A 16,259-nucleotide genomic window follows, 5' to 3' on the forward strand; every position below is an offset into this window, starting at 1 on the left:
AAATATTAATCATCAGGAGACTTATTCCAGTTAGTCTTCTTTTGTCTTCTAGAATGTTTCTTTGAACTAAAGTGTTTGGACACTGAGTTGAATTTCCTGTTTAAAGGGTGACAGTATGAAACCAAGGAGCATCAGGGGATCCTTGGATGTCTCTGTTCCTGGAAGTAATGTAGACATGGACTTCCTGGTAGTATAACTTAGGAGACAACTTTTTATGTGAGGTTGCAATAGCCCAGGCTTCCCAGGAGTCTTTGATCTTGCAGATGTCAAAGCAGGCATCAGCTGGTAACTTTTTTTTTTTTGGAGGGGGGACCTGGGATTGAACTCAGAGCCACATCCCCAGCCCTATTTTGTATTTTATTTAGAGACAGGGTCTTACTGAGTTGCTTAGTGCCATTGCTGAGGCTGGCTTGGAACTCACGATCCTCCTGCCTCAGCCTCCTGAGCTGCTGGAATTACAGGTGCGCACCACCACGCCTGGTGAGTTGGTAACAATAGCTTGCTTCAGCTCAGCTTAACTCTGAACTCCAATGAGCTGGAAAAGGAACCCATTTTGTGGTGCCTAAGGCCACAAAAGCAGGGCAGTGCTGAGTGCTGAATATGAAGAATATGAGCACCATAGTCATTTTTAGTACATCCATCTCTTGAGTTTTTTTTTAATATGGTTCTAGGGATTGAACCCAGGGACTCTTTGCCACTGAGCTCCATTCCCAGCCCTTTCTGTTTTTTATTTTGAAACAAGGTCTTGCAGAGTTGCTGAGTATAGCTTTGAATGTACAATCCTACCTCAGCCTCCCAAGTCACCAGGGTTAATTACAGACATATGCCACCATGCCTAGTGTCTTAAAAATCATTCTCACATCTTCGGAATGGGCCATGATAAAAAGGAGAAATGGAAACCAGCATCCCCACACCAGTAGGCTTGGGGTTTCCTGATTTCCTTTACCCTCATGGTTGAGTGTGTGAATGCAGGTGAATCTGACACATGCCAACCTTTCATTTTTGAGGGTTAAGGCATTTTACTGTCTAGGCTCACTAACTATGTCGCTCTGATTTCTCTAGAAGTAATCCTCTGCCTCGGAATGGGATACTGGATCCTTCCCGACTCCTATGATCAAGTCAGGAACTGAGGCTTCTGTGGGGATGCCTGTAAACCATCAGAAATCAGATTTCTCGGAGATGGACTCTGAGATGTCACCCAGCTGCAGGCTCAGTGACTTGAGCAGAGGTGGGAGTCTGGAGAGTCGAAGCAGCAGTTCGCGGTCCAGAAGTTTCACTTTGGTGAGTGGGGCTTTCCTTCAGTGCTTTGATGTGGTTTAGTTGGTTAATTCTGCCTTGACCCTTTTCCCCTTTAGAATATCTTCGAAAATCCTTGGGGTTAAAGTGCTTGATGTTTTGGAATAGTTCCTCATGAAATGGTCTTTTATTTTTAATCATCTTAAGTTTTGCACAAATATAGAACATTACCCAAGAAAGTGGAGCAAATTTTCATCCATAGCTGATAACTTAGATCAACTGGGCCCCAGAAAGAAATGTGAAGGCAGTAGGAACCCAGGCTGGAACACCCCTGCCTTTGACATCAAATAACGGAAAGAAGAGAAGCACTCACAGGATAAAAACAATTCACTTAGCAGGGCACAGAGACACAAGCCTGTAGTGCTAGCTGCTTGGGAGGCTGAGGCAGGAGGATCGCAAGTGAAGGCCAGCCTGGGAATCTTAGCAAGACCCTGTTTCAGTATTAAAAAGAGGCTGGGGGTGTAGCTCAATGGTAGTTCACCCCTGGGTTTCATCTTCAACGCCAACAAAGCAGAAAACAATCAACAACAACAAAAGATCTGAGTAACACTGGGTTTTAACCTTTTCAGTATTTCTTAATATAGGGGCAAGACAGACCTGTCAAGCTAGGATAGAATGACATAGCTAATGTAGCATCTTAGAGCACCTGTAATGCCACACACATAAGGTGGTTCCGTCTTAATCAAGATTCCTTCATAAAGGACACAGATCAAGAAGCAGATGAGAAGCCGGGCATAGTGGCACACACCTGTAATCCCAGCAGCTTGGGAAGCTGAGGAAGGAGGATCACGAGTTCAAAGTCAGGTTCAGCAAAAGCGAGACCCTAAGCAACTAAGTAAAACCCGGTTTCTAAATAAGTACTCAAAAGGTCTGGGAATGTGGCCCAGTGGTTAAGTGCCCCTGGGTTCAGTCCCCAGTACCAAAGAAAAAAACTAGATGAGGAATGGAGATTTGTGTTTGTGTTACCAGTTTAAAGATGTTAAAGGGAGCTCAAATATAGTCCTTTGAACCCCTTCTGCTGTAGTTTTGTAATCAAAACAGTACACATCTCATTCCCTGCTGGTTTGTTATGTCTCTTTCCTATCAGAAGTATAGGTTCAAGTTAACCACAGTGAAAAGTTACAATAGTGTCTAGTTTCAAATAACCATAATTAAGCCCTCATTTTGAAACTCAAGGAAGGCCATGTGCACTTATGGTCCTTCTTTTGAGGTTGCCACAGTAAGCAGAAGCATTTAAAGCTCATAAGAGGCTTGGTTGTGTTTCCTTCTCCTTGTCTTTATTCTATTTCAGTTTTGGGGGTTCTCTTGTCAACTACATTATTAACTCAGTACAATAGTGCTCAAATGTCAGAGAGAATTTTTGTATCTATAAGGAGAATGTGTGAAGCCGGGTGCAATGGCACACATCTGTAATCCCAGCGGCTCAGGAGGCAGGAGGATTGCAAGTTCGAAGCCAGCCTCAGCAAAAGCAAGGTGCTAAGCAACTCAGTGAGACTCTGTCTCTAAATAAAATACAGAATAGGGCTCCCCAGCCCTATTCTGTATTTTTAGAGACAGGGTCTCACTGCGGCTCAGTGGTTGAGCATCCCTGAGTTCAATCCCCAGTATCAAAAATAAATAAATGGGGCTGGGGATTTGGCTCAAGCGGTAGCGCGCTCGCCTGGCATGCGTGCGGCCCGGGTTCGATCCTCAGCACCACATACAAACAAAGATGTTGTGTCCGCCGATAACTAAAAAAAAAAATAAATAATAAAATTCTCTCTCTCTCTCTCTCTCTCTTAAAAAAAATAAATAAGAGAGAGAGGAAGAGAGAGAAATCATTTCTTCAAAACCACAATGTACATATTAAGGTACAATATGTTTCCCCTATTCTTGAAGCAGTGTTTCCCTTGCAGACCTGTGGCCGTCACCTCAGGTCAGCATGGTGGGAAAGAATAGGCGAGGTGTAGTTTTCTCAATAGTTCTTTTAACATCTGGAGATTTTCAGCCTTAAAGGGATTTCTTTTACTCCACAGCCCAAATTGGTATGTTACAAATACCATTTGTAGAAAGAGATTTTAAAAATTTCTGCTGTCAGCCACTGCCTTCCAAATTAATAGTGACAAACTTACGTTTTTTTCCAACTCACTCAAGAACACTGCCATTTTTGTTTTTCCTCGTCCACTACCTGCTTAGTTCTTTGGGAACTAACTTAGCAGATACCACTTCCAAAAGCACCGCAAGCTCAGCAGGGAGGCCACCGTGGGTTCCAGCTTTCTGTCCTCCATGTGGGGCCACTGGTCCACTCCTTGTTTTCTTTTTTGAGTATAATTCATATGCCATAAAGTTCCCCACTTAAAGTCTACCTTCAGCGGTTTCTAGCAAGTTTCCAGAATTGTGCAAGCATCACCACAGTCAATTTTAGAACATTCCCGTCCATCCCAATGTCCATACTATCCAAAGAAATCTACAGATTCATTATAGTCCCTATCAAAGTACCAAATGACATTCTTCATAGAACTCCAAAAACTAATCCCAAAATTCATACGGAACCATTAAAAAACCTGAATAGACAAAGCTATCTTGAAAATAGGAAAAAGAACAAAGCAGGAGGAATTACACTGCCTGACCTAATACAGAGCTGCAGTAATCAAAACAGCATGGTGTTGGTGTTAAAAAAGACAACACAGGGACCAGTGGAACAGAATAGAAAGCCCAGAGGTGAACATACACTACAGTCAACTGCTTTTCAAAAAAGGTGCTAAAAATGCATATTGAAAAAAGGACAGACTTTTCAATAAATGGTGCTCCAAAAATTGGATTTCTACATGGAATGAAACTGGACCCCTATTTCTTGCCAGTTACAAAAAATCAAAGACTTAAACATAACACCTGAAATTATAAAACTACTGAACGAAAGCAGGGGGAAGTGCTTTGGGACACTAGAATGGACAGGGGTTTTTTTGAACAACATCCTCCAAAACAAAGGAAGCAAAAGCAAAAATAGACAAATGAGATTACATCAAACTAAAAATCTTCTGCACGGCAAACAATCAGTCAACAGAGTGAAAATATAATCTACAGAATGGTAGAAAATATTTTCAAATTATATACCTGACAAGGGGTTGAAATCTAGAATACATAAAGAACTCCAAAAACTCAAAAGCAAAAAAAAAGAAATCAAATAACCTGACTAAACCGGGGGGTTAATAGACCTAAATAGACATTTCTCAAAAGAAGAAAAATAGTAGCCAAGAGTTGTATGAAAAAATGCTCAACATTACTAACCATCATGCAAATCAAAACCACAAACTCAAGTGAGAATGGCTTTTACCAAAAAGACCCAAGATGAAAGTGCTGGTGAGGGTGTGGAGGAAAGGGGACCCTTGAACACTGGATGGGAATGTCAATTGGTACAGCCATTATGGAAAACTGCATGGAGTTTCCTCAAAAAGTTAAAAATGGAACTAGCATGTGATCCAGCATTCCCACTCCTGGGTGTGTATCCAAAGAAATGAAATCAGTCTGTCAGAGCGACTTCTGCACTGCGTGCTTATTGAAGCACTATTCACCGGAGCTAAGAAATGGAAACAACCTGAGTGTTCTTCAGCCTATGAAAGGATGAAGGAAACACAGTACATATGCATGATGGAATGCCACTCAGCCACCAAGAAGAATGGGCTCTGTCATTTCTGTGACCAACAGGGGTGGAACTGCTGGAGATAATTAAGTGAAATAAGCCAGACACAGAAAGACAAAGACCACATCATCTCACTCATCCGAAGACTCTAAAAAAGTCCATCTCGTAGAGGCTGAGAGTAGAAGGAGGTGCCAGAGGCCGGGGACAGTGGAGGGATGGGAGAGGAATGGGGGAAGGGTAATGAGTGGGTCTTAGTTACAGTCAGAGAGGAGCAAGTTCTGGGTGCCGTCACACAGTAGGGTGGCTGTAGGCAATGACAATGTATTATACATTTCAGAAAGGTAGAAGAAAAGGTTTTGAAAGCTATCCCTATAAAGAAAGAAACATTTGAAGAAACAGGTATGTTTGACCTGACTTGTGTATTACAGTAGGTTACATGTATGGAAACATCACATGGCATGCAGAATTTTGTGATTTTGTGTATCAATCAAAATTAAAAATAAAATTGACTTTTTCAGTGGCTTTTGCATATTTGCAGAGTTACTCAGTCATCACTATAGTGGATTTTAAAACATTTTTATCTTCCAAAAAGAAACCTCATGTCCATGAGCAGCCTCCCCCCAACCCCTGGCCACCACTAACCTGCTCTCTGACTCGAGGATTTGTCTCCTGATGCTCATCCTCTTCCCCAGGACCATGCATGTCTTGCTCTTTAGCATCCTTGTCTGAGGTAGTGTCCAGCATTTCCATGTAGCAGGAGGAGCAGAGGGAACTCTTCTGGACTTGGGCCAACGTGCCCTTTCTGTGGCTCTGAAGCATCCCGCTCCCTTACCCTTGGCTGAGGTTTTTCTCTGTTTCTGCCTTTCCCCGTCCCAGGTGCAAGCAGAGTCCGCGTTCATTGCAAGGGTGGTTTTGTGTCTGGGGTATTGGGCAACAGACTGACCCCACAGCATATTTGGCTTTGCCTCAGATAAGGACTCAAGGCCACAAAGAAGGTTCCCGCCCCTCTCCATAAAGACCTCAGGTGGAGGAAACCAGAATCCTGGTGGCCTAGGGCTGGAGATGAGCTCACTGAGCCAGGCTGAGGTGCGAAGAGTCTCATGTCGTGCAGGAAAAGTGGAGAGCAAAGTTGAGACTGTGAACTGCAGAACTCCAAGAGGAAGGGACAAGCTGTGAGCAGTGTCAGAGCCCTCTATTGACACTTACCAGTGCATGGTTAGGAAAGGGAATAAGTTAGGGGCTGGCAGAGCAAAAGGCAAGTAGAGAGCGAGCCCACTTCTGGTCTTCGCCCCTCCACCAGTGGTCGTGTGACCCTTGAAGCCACATAAGCCTCTGGCTGGGTGTGGGAGCTGGCCTGGCCCGGTGGCACACAGGGCATAAACAGGTGCACAGGGGGCACCCTCCCCAGCTTCTCCTCCAGAAGGGGACTGCTGGCTTTGAGGTTGGGTTAGATGTGGGCTTAGAGTCCACACTCATTTTGTCCCACCCTTATGGGGGAAATTGGTGTATCTCCTAAGCGGAGGGTCCACTGTAGGCCAGTGCCCTTTTATTTATTATTTTATTTTTGCAGTGCCACGGCATGAACATTTTTATCCCCCAAAAAGAAATCTCATGTCCATGAGCAGCCTCCGCCAAGCACCCCCCCTCGCCCCGTTCTTTCCCCCACGCCTGGCCACCTCTGACCTGCTCTGTGGCCCTGCATAAGCCAGGCAGGTGCTCTACCACCAAGCTACAACCCAGCCCTGGCCAGCACCCTATTCTCTCTGTAGCCAGAGGAAAATGAGGGTACTTAACCAAAGTACATACCCGCCACAGCATGGTCATCACGTTCCAATTGCTCACCTTTGTGGAGAAACTGGTTTTTCACTCTGAAGAAGAGTGAAAAAGTTTTCAGTTTCTTTTCTTGGATTTCGGCATACTGAAAATTTCTCAGTGGTGTGTGTAATAAATAAATCTCCTTTATTTTTGTTCATTGGGTCAGCCCCTTTGATTTGGAAATTCATGTGCTTCTGCTTAGGGGTGTTTTGATGATTCCTTCTCCGCTTCTCTTTTGGGAGCCCTCAGTATTCAGAGATTGGCCCTCCCAGGCTTGTCCTTCAGATTCCCCAGAAAACACTCTTCTTTCTGTTCTTCTTTCTTTCTTTTTTTTTTTATCTCTCTCCTTTTTCTTTCATTTTTATGATTTTCTAATTTTTTAATCATCTTTTAAACTTTTATTTAGTTCATTTTTCTGCTAACATTTTAAATTTGTAAGCACCTTTGTCCTTCAGTTTTTTAAATTTTATTTATTTATTACATAGTACCAGAGATTGAACTCAGGAGTGCTCTACCACCCAGCCCTTTGTATTTTTTATTTTGAGACAGGATCTTGCTAAATTGCTGAGGCTGTCCTTGAACTTGAGATCCTCCTGCCTCAGCCTCCTGAGTCCCTGGGTTTACAGGCGTGTGCCACCACACCCAGGTCAGCTTTTTAAAAAATAGCATGGTGTTGTTTATGAATTCAGCGTCATGTTGTTTATGGGCTATTGATGGTGATGACCTTTTTGTAATTTTTAATCACTGCATAGTTGCTTTTGGTTTTATCTTTGAAGAAAGTGAATGATTTTCTTCAGATGCATGCAAGAGTAGGACTTCAGAAACTGATGAATAATTCTAGGCTGGGACTTGTCTGTGGTGGTTTTCACCTGTAGCTGCTACCTCGGGGAACCCTTGAGGTCAACTTTTTGAGCTCTTGGACCCTTCAGATTCTCCAGTAAACACTCTTACTGTCTTCTGTCTACACTGAATTAGTTTAGCTTCAGTTACCCACCCCCCCATCTCCAGTAAGCCATCAGTCCTGCTTGATGGCCCCAATTCAAAGTTTTGTTTTGTTTTGTTTTGTTTTTTGCCTTCTCTAATAACTGCACCTTGTTTTCTGCTGGGCCATTCTCATTGCCGAAAGGGGGTTTCAGCCAGCTTGGTGCTTTCCAGACCCCTTTGCCACACTTCCAGAAGGCTTGGGGCTTCAGTGCCAAGCTCAGGACCACAGAGCTTAGCAGGTTGGCGACTGGCCTTCCTGGTACCACCCTGAGAGTCTGTCGTCTTGGGTCATCTTAATTCATTTCCCTGTCCTTCTGCTCTCTAGCCTCCTTTATTTTGTTTTGTTCTCTTTTCCTTTGACTTTGTCTTTGTGATTTACACCTATTTTAAAAAAGAAATCCTTGGATTGTTTTGGTGGGCTTCTGAAGGGAGAGGAGATATTTGTATGTATATACGAGTGCAGCCCACTCTATTTCATTATGAGTCCCCTTGCCCCCCACCCTGGGCCCACAGAAATCTGGAGATACAAGAAGGTGAACAGTGGTCAGTTGAAAACAGCTCTCTCGAGGCGGTGCTGAAGGAGGGTTGCTCTACTGCATCGCCCTGGAACCAAGAGGCTAGAGCCCGCAGTAGGGTTAAGACCCTCTATTTTCTTTTCTCTCTCTCTCTCTTTAATTTTTATTTGTCCTTTTTAGATATACATGTCAGTAGAGTGTATTTTGACATACATATATGGAGTGTAACTTATTCTAATTAGGATCCCATTCTTGTGGTTGTACGTGATGTAGGGTTTCATTGCCTGTGTATTCATATATGAACATAGGAAAGTCATGTCCAGTTCATTCCACTGTCCTTCCTAGTCTCAGCCCACCTCCTTCCCTGTATTCCTCTTTGCCTACTCCACTGAACTTCTATCCTCTCCCCCTGCCTTGTTGAATGTTAGCATCTACGTATCAGAGAGAACATTCGACCTTTGGTTTTTGGGGATTGGCTTATTTCACTTAGCAGGATAGTCTTCAGCTCCATCCACTTACCAGCAAAAGTCATTAAGTCATTCTTCTTTATGGCTGAGTGATATTCCATTGTGTATATATGCCACATTTTCTTTATCCATTCATCTGTCTTGGAGAGCACTTAGGTGGGTTCCATAGTTTAGCTGTTGTGAATTGAACTGCTCTAAACTTAAAATGTGGCTGTGTCACTCTAGTATGCTGATTTTAAGTCCTTTGGTTGTATACCAAGGAGGGGATAACTGGGTCAAATGGTGGTTCCATTCCAAGTTTTCTAAGCAATCTCCATACTGCTTTCCAGCATAGTTGCACCAATTTTTATTCCCACCAGCAATATATGAGTGTACCTTTTCCCCCAAATCCTCACCAACACTCATTATTTGTATTCTTGATAGTTGCCATTCTGACTGGAGTGAGGTGGAATCTCAGTGTAGTTTTTCATTGGCATTTTTCTAATTGCTAGAGACGTTGAACATTTTTTTCATATGTTTATTGATCAATTGTATTTCTTTCTCTGTGAAGTGTCTGTTCAGTTCCTTAGCCCATTTATTGATTGGATAGTTTGGTTTTTTTTGGTGTCAAGTTTTTTTAGTTCTTTATATAGCGTAGAGATTAATGCTCTCTCTGAGGTGTAGGTGACAAAGATTTTCTTCCATTCTGTAGTCCCTCTTGTCATGTTCTTGATTGTTTCCTTTTTTGTGAAGAAACTTTTAGTTTGATACCATCCTGTTTATTGATTCTTGATTTTACTTCTTGCACTTTAGGATAAGACCCTCTATTTACATTTTTTAATTAATTTATTTATTTTAATTAGGTATATATGACAGCAGAATGCATTTTGATTCATTGTACACAATTGCAGCACAACTTTACATTTCTATGGGTGTATGTGACGTAGCGTCACACCATATGTGCACTCATACATGTACCTAGGGTAATGATGTCCCTCTCATTCCACCATCTTTCCTGCCCTCATGCACCCTCCCTCTCCTCCCTCCCCTTTGCCTAAAGTTCCTCCTTTCTCATGCCTCCCCATTCCCCGTTATGGATCAGCATCCACCTATCAGAGAGAACATTTGGTCTTTGGTTGAGATTGGCTTACTTTGTTGAGCATGATATTCTCCGACTCCATCCATTTACCTGCAAATGCCATAATTTTATTCTCTTTTAATGCTGAGTAATATTCCACAGGGTTTTTTTTTTTTTATCCATTCATCTATTGAAGGGCATCTAGGTTGCTTCCACAGTTTAGCTATTGTGAATTGAGCTGCTATGAACATTGATGTGGCTGTGTTGCTATAGTATGCTTATTTTAAGTCATTTGGGTATAAACCAAGGAGTGGGATAGCTGGGTCAAATGGTGGTTCCATTTCAAGTTTTCTAAGCAATCTCCATACTGCTTTCCAGATTGGTTGCACCAGTTTGCAGTGCCACCAGCAATGTATAAGTGTGCCTTTTCCCCCATATCCTCGCCAACATTTATTGTTGTCTGTATTCTTGATAACTGCCATTCTGACTGTCATGAGATAGAATCTTAAAGTAGTTTTTATTTGCATTTCTCTAATTACTAAAGGTGTTGAACTTTTTTATATATATTTGTTGATTAAATGTATATCTTCTCCTGTGAAGTATCTGTTAAGTTCCTTACCCCACTTATTGATTGGGTTATTTGTGGGGTTTTTTTTGTTTGTTTGTTTGTTTTTTGGTATTAAGTTTTTTGAGTTTTTTATATATCCTGGAGATTAGTGCACTATCTGACATGTATGTGGCAAAAATTTGCTTCCAAATTTTCTCACCTCATTGATTGTGTCTTTTGCTGAGAAGAAGCTTTTTAGTTTTGAGTCCATCCCATGTATTACTTCTTGATTTTATTTCTTGCACTTTAGGAGTCTTGTTAAGGAAGTTGGGGCCTAATCCAATGTGATGATTTGGGCCTACTTTTTCCTCTGTTAGGCACACGGTCTCTGGTCTACTTCCTAGGTCCTTGATCTACTTTGAGCTGAGTTTTGTGCATGGTGAGAGATAGGGGTTTATTTTCATTTTGCTGCATATTGATTTCCAGTTCTCCCAGCACCATTTGTTGAAGACCCTCTGTTTTCTACATCTTTTTTACCATATATTTTTTCCATGCAGGTTAAGATGGTAAGGGTGTCTAGGTGCAGTTGGTCAGTGGGTAACACAAGTGGTAACTCCTAGAGTGCAGTGAATTCCACCCTGGACTACTGACCCCACTTTGTTGTTGCTTTCTGTCTTTGGTGACACCACTGTTTCTCTCTTCTATGCCCAACATCTGTCACAGGATGACGAGAGCCTGAAGCACCTCACACACGAGGAGAAGGATGTCATCCTGTTTTTTGAAGAGACTCTTGATTCCCTGGAAGATGACTTTGAGGAGCCAACTCTGTGTGACAGTGGTATTCATTGCCACTCTCCGCAGTCTCTGGAGAGCCCTTCCAGTCACTCTGAGCCTGAAGATGTCATCGATTTAGTGCAGCCAAGACCTGCAGCTGGGGACATGGAGTGCCTTCCAGAGGTGCCCCAGGAAGCAGGTGAGGGGTGAAGTACAGGTCCCTGGACCTTTTGTTCAGTTTGCTGGTGTTTAGGTTCCCAGATGCTGTGCGGTGTTTACCAGCCCAGCGGCTCCTGCAGCTCATCTGCTTCCACAGGGAGAAACCTCCTCTGGGTAGGTAGTCAGGTGTCTGACGTGGGAAATTCCAAAAGGACCGGAATGAGGACTGAAAAAGATATTGAAACCGGTTGAGCATATAAGTAGATTTTACTTATTTATGTGTGTGTACGTATGTGTACACATAAATGCATACACATACGGAAAGAAAGAAAATTGAAGTAGCTTCCAGGTAATAATTCTTACAATTCTGTCTTACACGGTACTTATCTTAGTGCAAGATTTTACTCCATTCTGTCACATACTTTCCAAGGTGGGAATATTTGAACTGAAAAATTCAACTGGCTCAGGAAGACAGAAAAAGATCAGTAGACGTCCGGGTCAGCGTCTAGTTTGTAACATTTTCCTTGACTCCAAGTGGCACCAGAGGAGAGGTGTGCTTTTGTCCATTGAGTCCTTTGATGGCACTGGAGGGAAAGGGACTAGAGAAAGAGAAAGGCCTTCCTTTTTCTTTCTTTTTTTTTTCCCCCAGACTGAAAAAGATATTGAGGGAGGAGCTAAGTTGGGAGTCCTTCTGCTCTGGTAACTAGGAAATACTGCTACTTGTCACAAGCCTCTAGAAATGGGTGCATTTTTTTAAGCCAGGGTGTGTGTTACTCATAGTTTCACCTGCCACAGTTACAGATTCCCTATAAAAACAGAGCTTGGTTTACAGCCATCTCTTCAAGGAAGAGACAGTATGAATCTCGCATTTTATTACACTGCTGCTCTGCAGGATAGTTCCTAAAAGTAATATGAACCTGCCGATCCCTTGAAAATACCAGCTCACATAATTGTGCTGAAGAAAACACTTTTAGAAAATATGCCCCACACGCCCACCAGTTCTCTCACATGATATTTCATGGCAATTTTAGGTGCCTCTTCTGTGGCGGGTCTTGTGTGAGATTCTGAAGATAAAGATAAAAAGAGGAGCTGGCGGTTTTGTAGCCGCAGGCCATGCAGAGAAGTGCTGTGGTCTGTGGGGCAGGCTAGCCAGGTGTCACCTGGAGCTGCCAGGAGGCATTTCTGTGCCTCAGAGGAAAGGGGCTTCCTTCCTCTAGAAAGATCTGCTGGGGGGTTGGTGTGCCACACATCTGTACAGCCTCTGTGTCCCGTTTGTGAAGTCCCCTGAGAAGGCAGCCATTCGCCTCCGTCCCTCACCTCAAGGTGGTGGCCTCCGAGCCTTTTCGGGCTGCTTCCCGGGCTGGCTGGTTCTTCCACTGTCGTGGCCTGGGCATTCTCAGCGTGTGGTCATGAGAATAAGAGACGTGCTCTCTCACCAGTCCAGGGTCAGGCTCTGAGGAAGTTGGCGAGTCCCTTTGAGACTCAGATTTGGGCAACAGGAATGCATGCGTCTTTGTTCACATTAGGTGGAGGCTTATGAGGTTTCTCCCTCACTTTTCAGGGGCTGGACCTGTTGGGAAGGAGCACGTTGCTGTCCTCGAAGGCAGGAAACAAGACACTGAGAATTCCCAAGCACCAGCGCCCACAGGTCCTGAAGCCCTTCCTCTGCCACCTTCCCTGCCTGATGTCCCAGCCCTGGCCTACCCCAGGAGGGAGCTGCCCTCCCCTTCTCCCCCAGCAGAGCACCCAAAGCTACCCCGCTCAGTCCCTACTCCGCTTGTGATTGCTCAGAAAATCTCCGAGAAGTTGGCAGGAAATGAAGCCCTCTCCCCCACGTCCCCCTCGAAGGAGGGCAGGCCTGGAGAGTGGCGGACACTGACTTCTTTAGCCTCTCGAAACGGAGACCAGTTCCCCTGGCACCGACACACGGCACAGCCTGCACCCAAGATTCACCGCTTCCCCAGCAACATCAGCGTGACCAACAGCTCTGGGAAGGACTTCAACAAGACCATCTCCAAAGCAGCCGTCAACGTGCAGGAGCGCAAAGCCCAGGTCCTGGCCAACATCAACGGCGTCTCTTTCCTCACCTCGGGGGACACAGAAGACCGGTCACCGAAGAGTGATCTCACAGAGAAGAGGAGTGTCCCTGCAGGTCAGGGGATGCCCTCCTGGAGCAAGCCAGGGCTGGCCAAGGAAGCTGAAGGGCCGCGAGCAGGTGGGCAGGCCATTGGTGGTCAGCAGTCCAGAGGTGTGCAGACAGAGCAGCCCCCAGTGCTGGCCAACGGCTTCCAGAGCATCCACGAGGTGCTGCGGAGTGAGCCCAGTCCCTTCATGTCTACTGGAAAGACCGTCACCTTCCGCCCAGACCCCACTCTTGCCAGCAAGCTCGCACGCCAGAACGCCAGCAGGAGCTTCTACGAGCCCCGGCCGCCAGACTGTGGCCAGGATGCCAGGAAGCGGGCAGGCTCTCTCCCCAGAGCAGTGGGGTTCAGGCCGCAGGGCATCACTGTGCAGTTCTCTGGCAGGGGCTCCACAGAGGAAGCTCGGCGGGAGGCCCTGCGCAAGCTCGGGCTACTGAAGGAGAACTTGTGATGGGGACTAGCCTGGGGATCACCGGAGGCCCCCTGCCCGCTCCCTCAGCAGGATGGCTAAGACACCTGCTTATTCCCCTCCCTGAAAAGGGGGTGAAATGAAACAGTGATGGGCCCTCTGGGGCCTGCAAATTCAGGACCTGGTTGGCCTGAAATGCACATGTGAAGAGCAGGACCTGGGGGCCCAGCAGCTGTGGCCCTATGAGGAGGGGAACCAGAGAAGTCCCGCAGGGGACCAGGGAATTCTGCGAGAGCCTGGACCCATATCTTTTCACCTTCCTTTTTCTAAGGTCTCAGAGAATAGACTTTTAAGTCCTGTTGGCTTCCATGATCTGTAAATGCCATGTTTCTAGAATTGGGAGGGGAGAATTGGCCTGAGTGCCTCAGCTAGCCTTTTATCCCAAGTGGAGGACATGAAAGCCAGTTTAGATCTCATCCTCAGGATTTTCACCTCCTCTTCTAAGAAAATTAAGAAATGCTTGTTAAATTTCTCATAGTTTCATAATAATATACTTTTTTTGTCCCTTTGTTTAGTTTTAAAGTATGAAAGATAAAACATCACCTGGGTATATTTTTGTTTCTGGATCCACTTGGTTTTCCCAGTTTAATTGAAAATTGAAATGAAATCTTCACAGTATGATTCACTATCATTTTGAGGTGTGAGAGTCAAATAGGTAGATTTTGGAAAGGATGGTGATTTTGTGTTCCTGGGACATACTGTGTGAGTCTGTGTTGTGTGTATATATGTACATACTATATGTTGACATATAATAGGCATTGTGTGTATATACATGCACATTCGTTAGTCCGAAAATATGAACTTCTGAAAACCCTGCTATGTAGCAACCAGCACTTCTCCTGATGGACACAGCCCCCTCAGCATTATCATGGATGACACAGGAAATCCTTACTTCCTAATACGGAAGTCTTCTAAGGCCATGTGTCCATATTTTGGTGAACTAAAAGTACTTTTTCCTCAACGGTGTGTTGTTCTGTTCCCAATTAAGGTAATGTTTCCTGCTTCCAAAGAAGCAAGATGGTTCCTGTTTTATTAAAGAACATTTTTAAAATATTAATCTTATTTATCAACCAATTCGAGTTTTGAGTGCTCCACGGTATCTAGGAAACAGAAGATTCTGAAAGATTCCCGATTGAACATGTTCCATGAGCAACATCTCAGGATGCATTAAAAACGGAAAAAATCCGGGAACTAGGTTAAGCAGTGTGAAAAGAACTGTTTTTCTCCCAGGCCACGCCGTCTTGTAGCCAGGAGCATTATCATCCAGACTATTTAAGGCCTGAGTCTGAAACCTCTAAAAATAGACAGGGAAGGGCTGCCCTGCATAGTCACACCCTGGTGTGTCCCCACCAGCTCCCTCACTGAGCCCGTCTCTTTCCTGCTGAGTATTACTGGATCCAGGCTTGACAAGTGCGGGAGGGTGTGTTCCTGGTATTCCGCTGGTCTTGGAAGTTACAGTAAACAAATGATGATGGTTTTTTCCTTAGAACCTCAGTATTTAGCATCTTGTTCAGCTCTTATCCTGATGAAATAATCTCATAGATTCTTGATCTTGATTTAAATAGGTGTGTTAATCTTATAGCTTTTAAAAGTGCTTATTTTAATTTTACTCCTGTTTATGTTGTCTTTGTTTAGAGGATTCGTGAGTTTCCTTTTTACAAAGTGAGATGCCATATAATGTTCAGTAACCGAGAGTCTTGACACAGCTAATGTTTTTAAAATCTTTTAAATATGAGGATTTTTTTCTTTTTATCTTGTCCTATGATTTTGTTGTGAACAGGGTGAACTTGACTGTATATTAGTATATTTGTTTGCATAATGACATTTTTGAAAAATAAATTTTAGTTTTTATCTTTCATATAAGCAACTTTTTAATATTATACACTATATTCCCAATGACTTTTTTAAATGATTATGTTTTCCTTCTATTTATTCATGTTTTTATTGTTTCATAATTATACTATTAATGTACCCACTTCTTGTGCTCAGAACCCTAGTGACTAATGCTCTATGTTTTGTAAGAGGTTCAAAAGACAGCTGCTAATGGCCTACCTGTATTTTTATTTATATATATATATATTTATATATATATATATAAAATATATAAAATCATGTTAACAAAAAGTCTTGTTTGCTGAGGGGCGTTAGTTTCCTTGCCATAACTACATGATGTGACATTCTTAAAGCCATCCTGTTCAAGGTAATTTGAGGGACCATATTTCAAAGCCAGATTGTAATGAAAAGGAAAGATGAGTCCAAAGTGCCCAGTTTCTTTTCAAGTAATGCTTGCAAATGAGTCTCCACTTTATGAAATTCTTTCTTGATACTTAAAAATCAAGCAAAAAAATAACCTTTGCTTTTAGGAGCATGTGTACAGATGCCCAAACTAGAGTCTCTTCTGTAAATAATACTTCCT

General features: G+C 43.6%; 1 protein-coding gene across 1 annotated transcript; it reads left to right on the forward strand.

The window, feature by feature from the left end:
- The first annotated feature begins 1,143 nt into the window (after positions 1-1,143).
- Positions 1,144-13,825, forward strand: Proser2 (proline and serine rich 2). Its single transcript, XM_076832232.1, has 3 exons — positions 1,144-1,281; positions 11,024-11,273; positions 12,795-13,825. The coding sequence occupies exons 1-3, from the start codon at positions 1,144-1,146 to the stop codon at positions 13,823-13,825; spliced, it is 1,419 nt and encodes a 472-aa protein (XP_076688347.1).
- The last annotated feature ends 2,434 nt before the right edge of the window (positions 13,826-16,259 follow it).

The sequence above is a fragment of the Callospermophilus lateralis genome, chromosome 13 (genome assembly GCF_048772815.1).
Source record: "Callospermophilus lateralis isolate mCalLat2 chromosome 13, mCalLat2.hap1, whole genome shotgun sequence".
In the NCBI taxonomy this organism is placed as follows: domain Eukaryota; kingdom Metazoa; phylum Chordata; class Mammalia; order Rodentia; family Sciuridae; genus Callospermophilus; species Callospermophilus lateralis.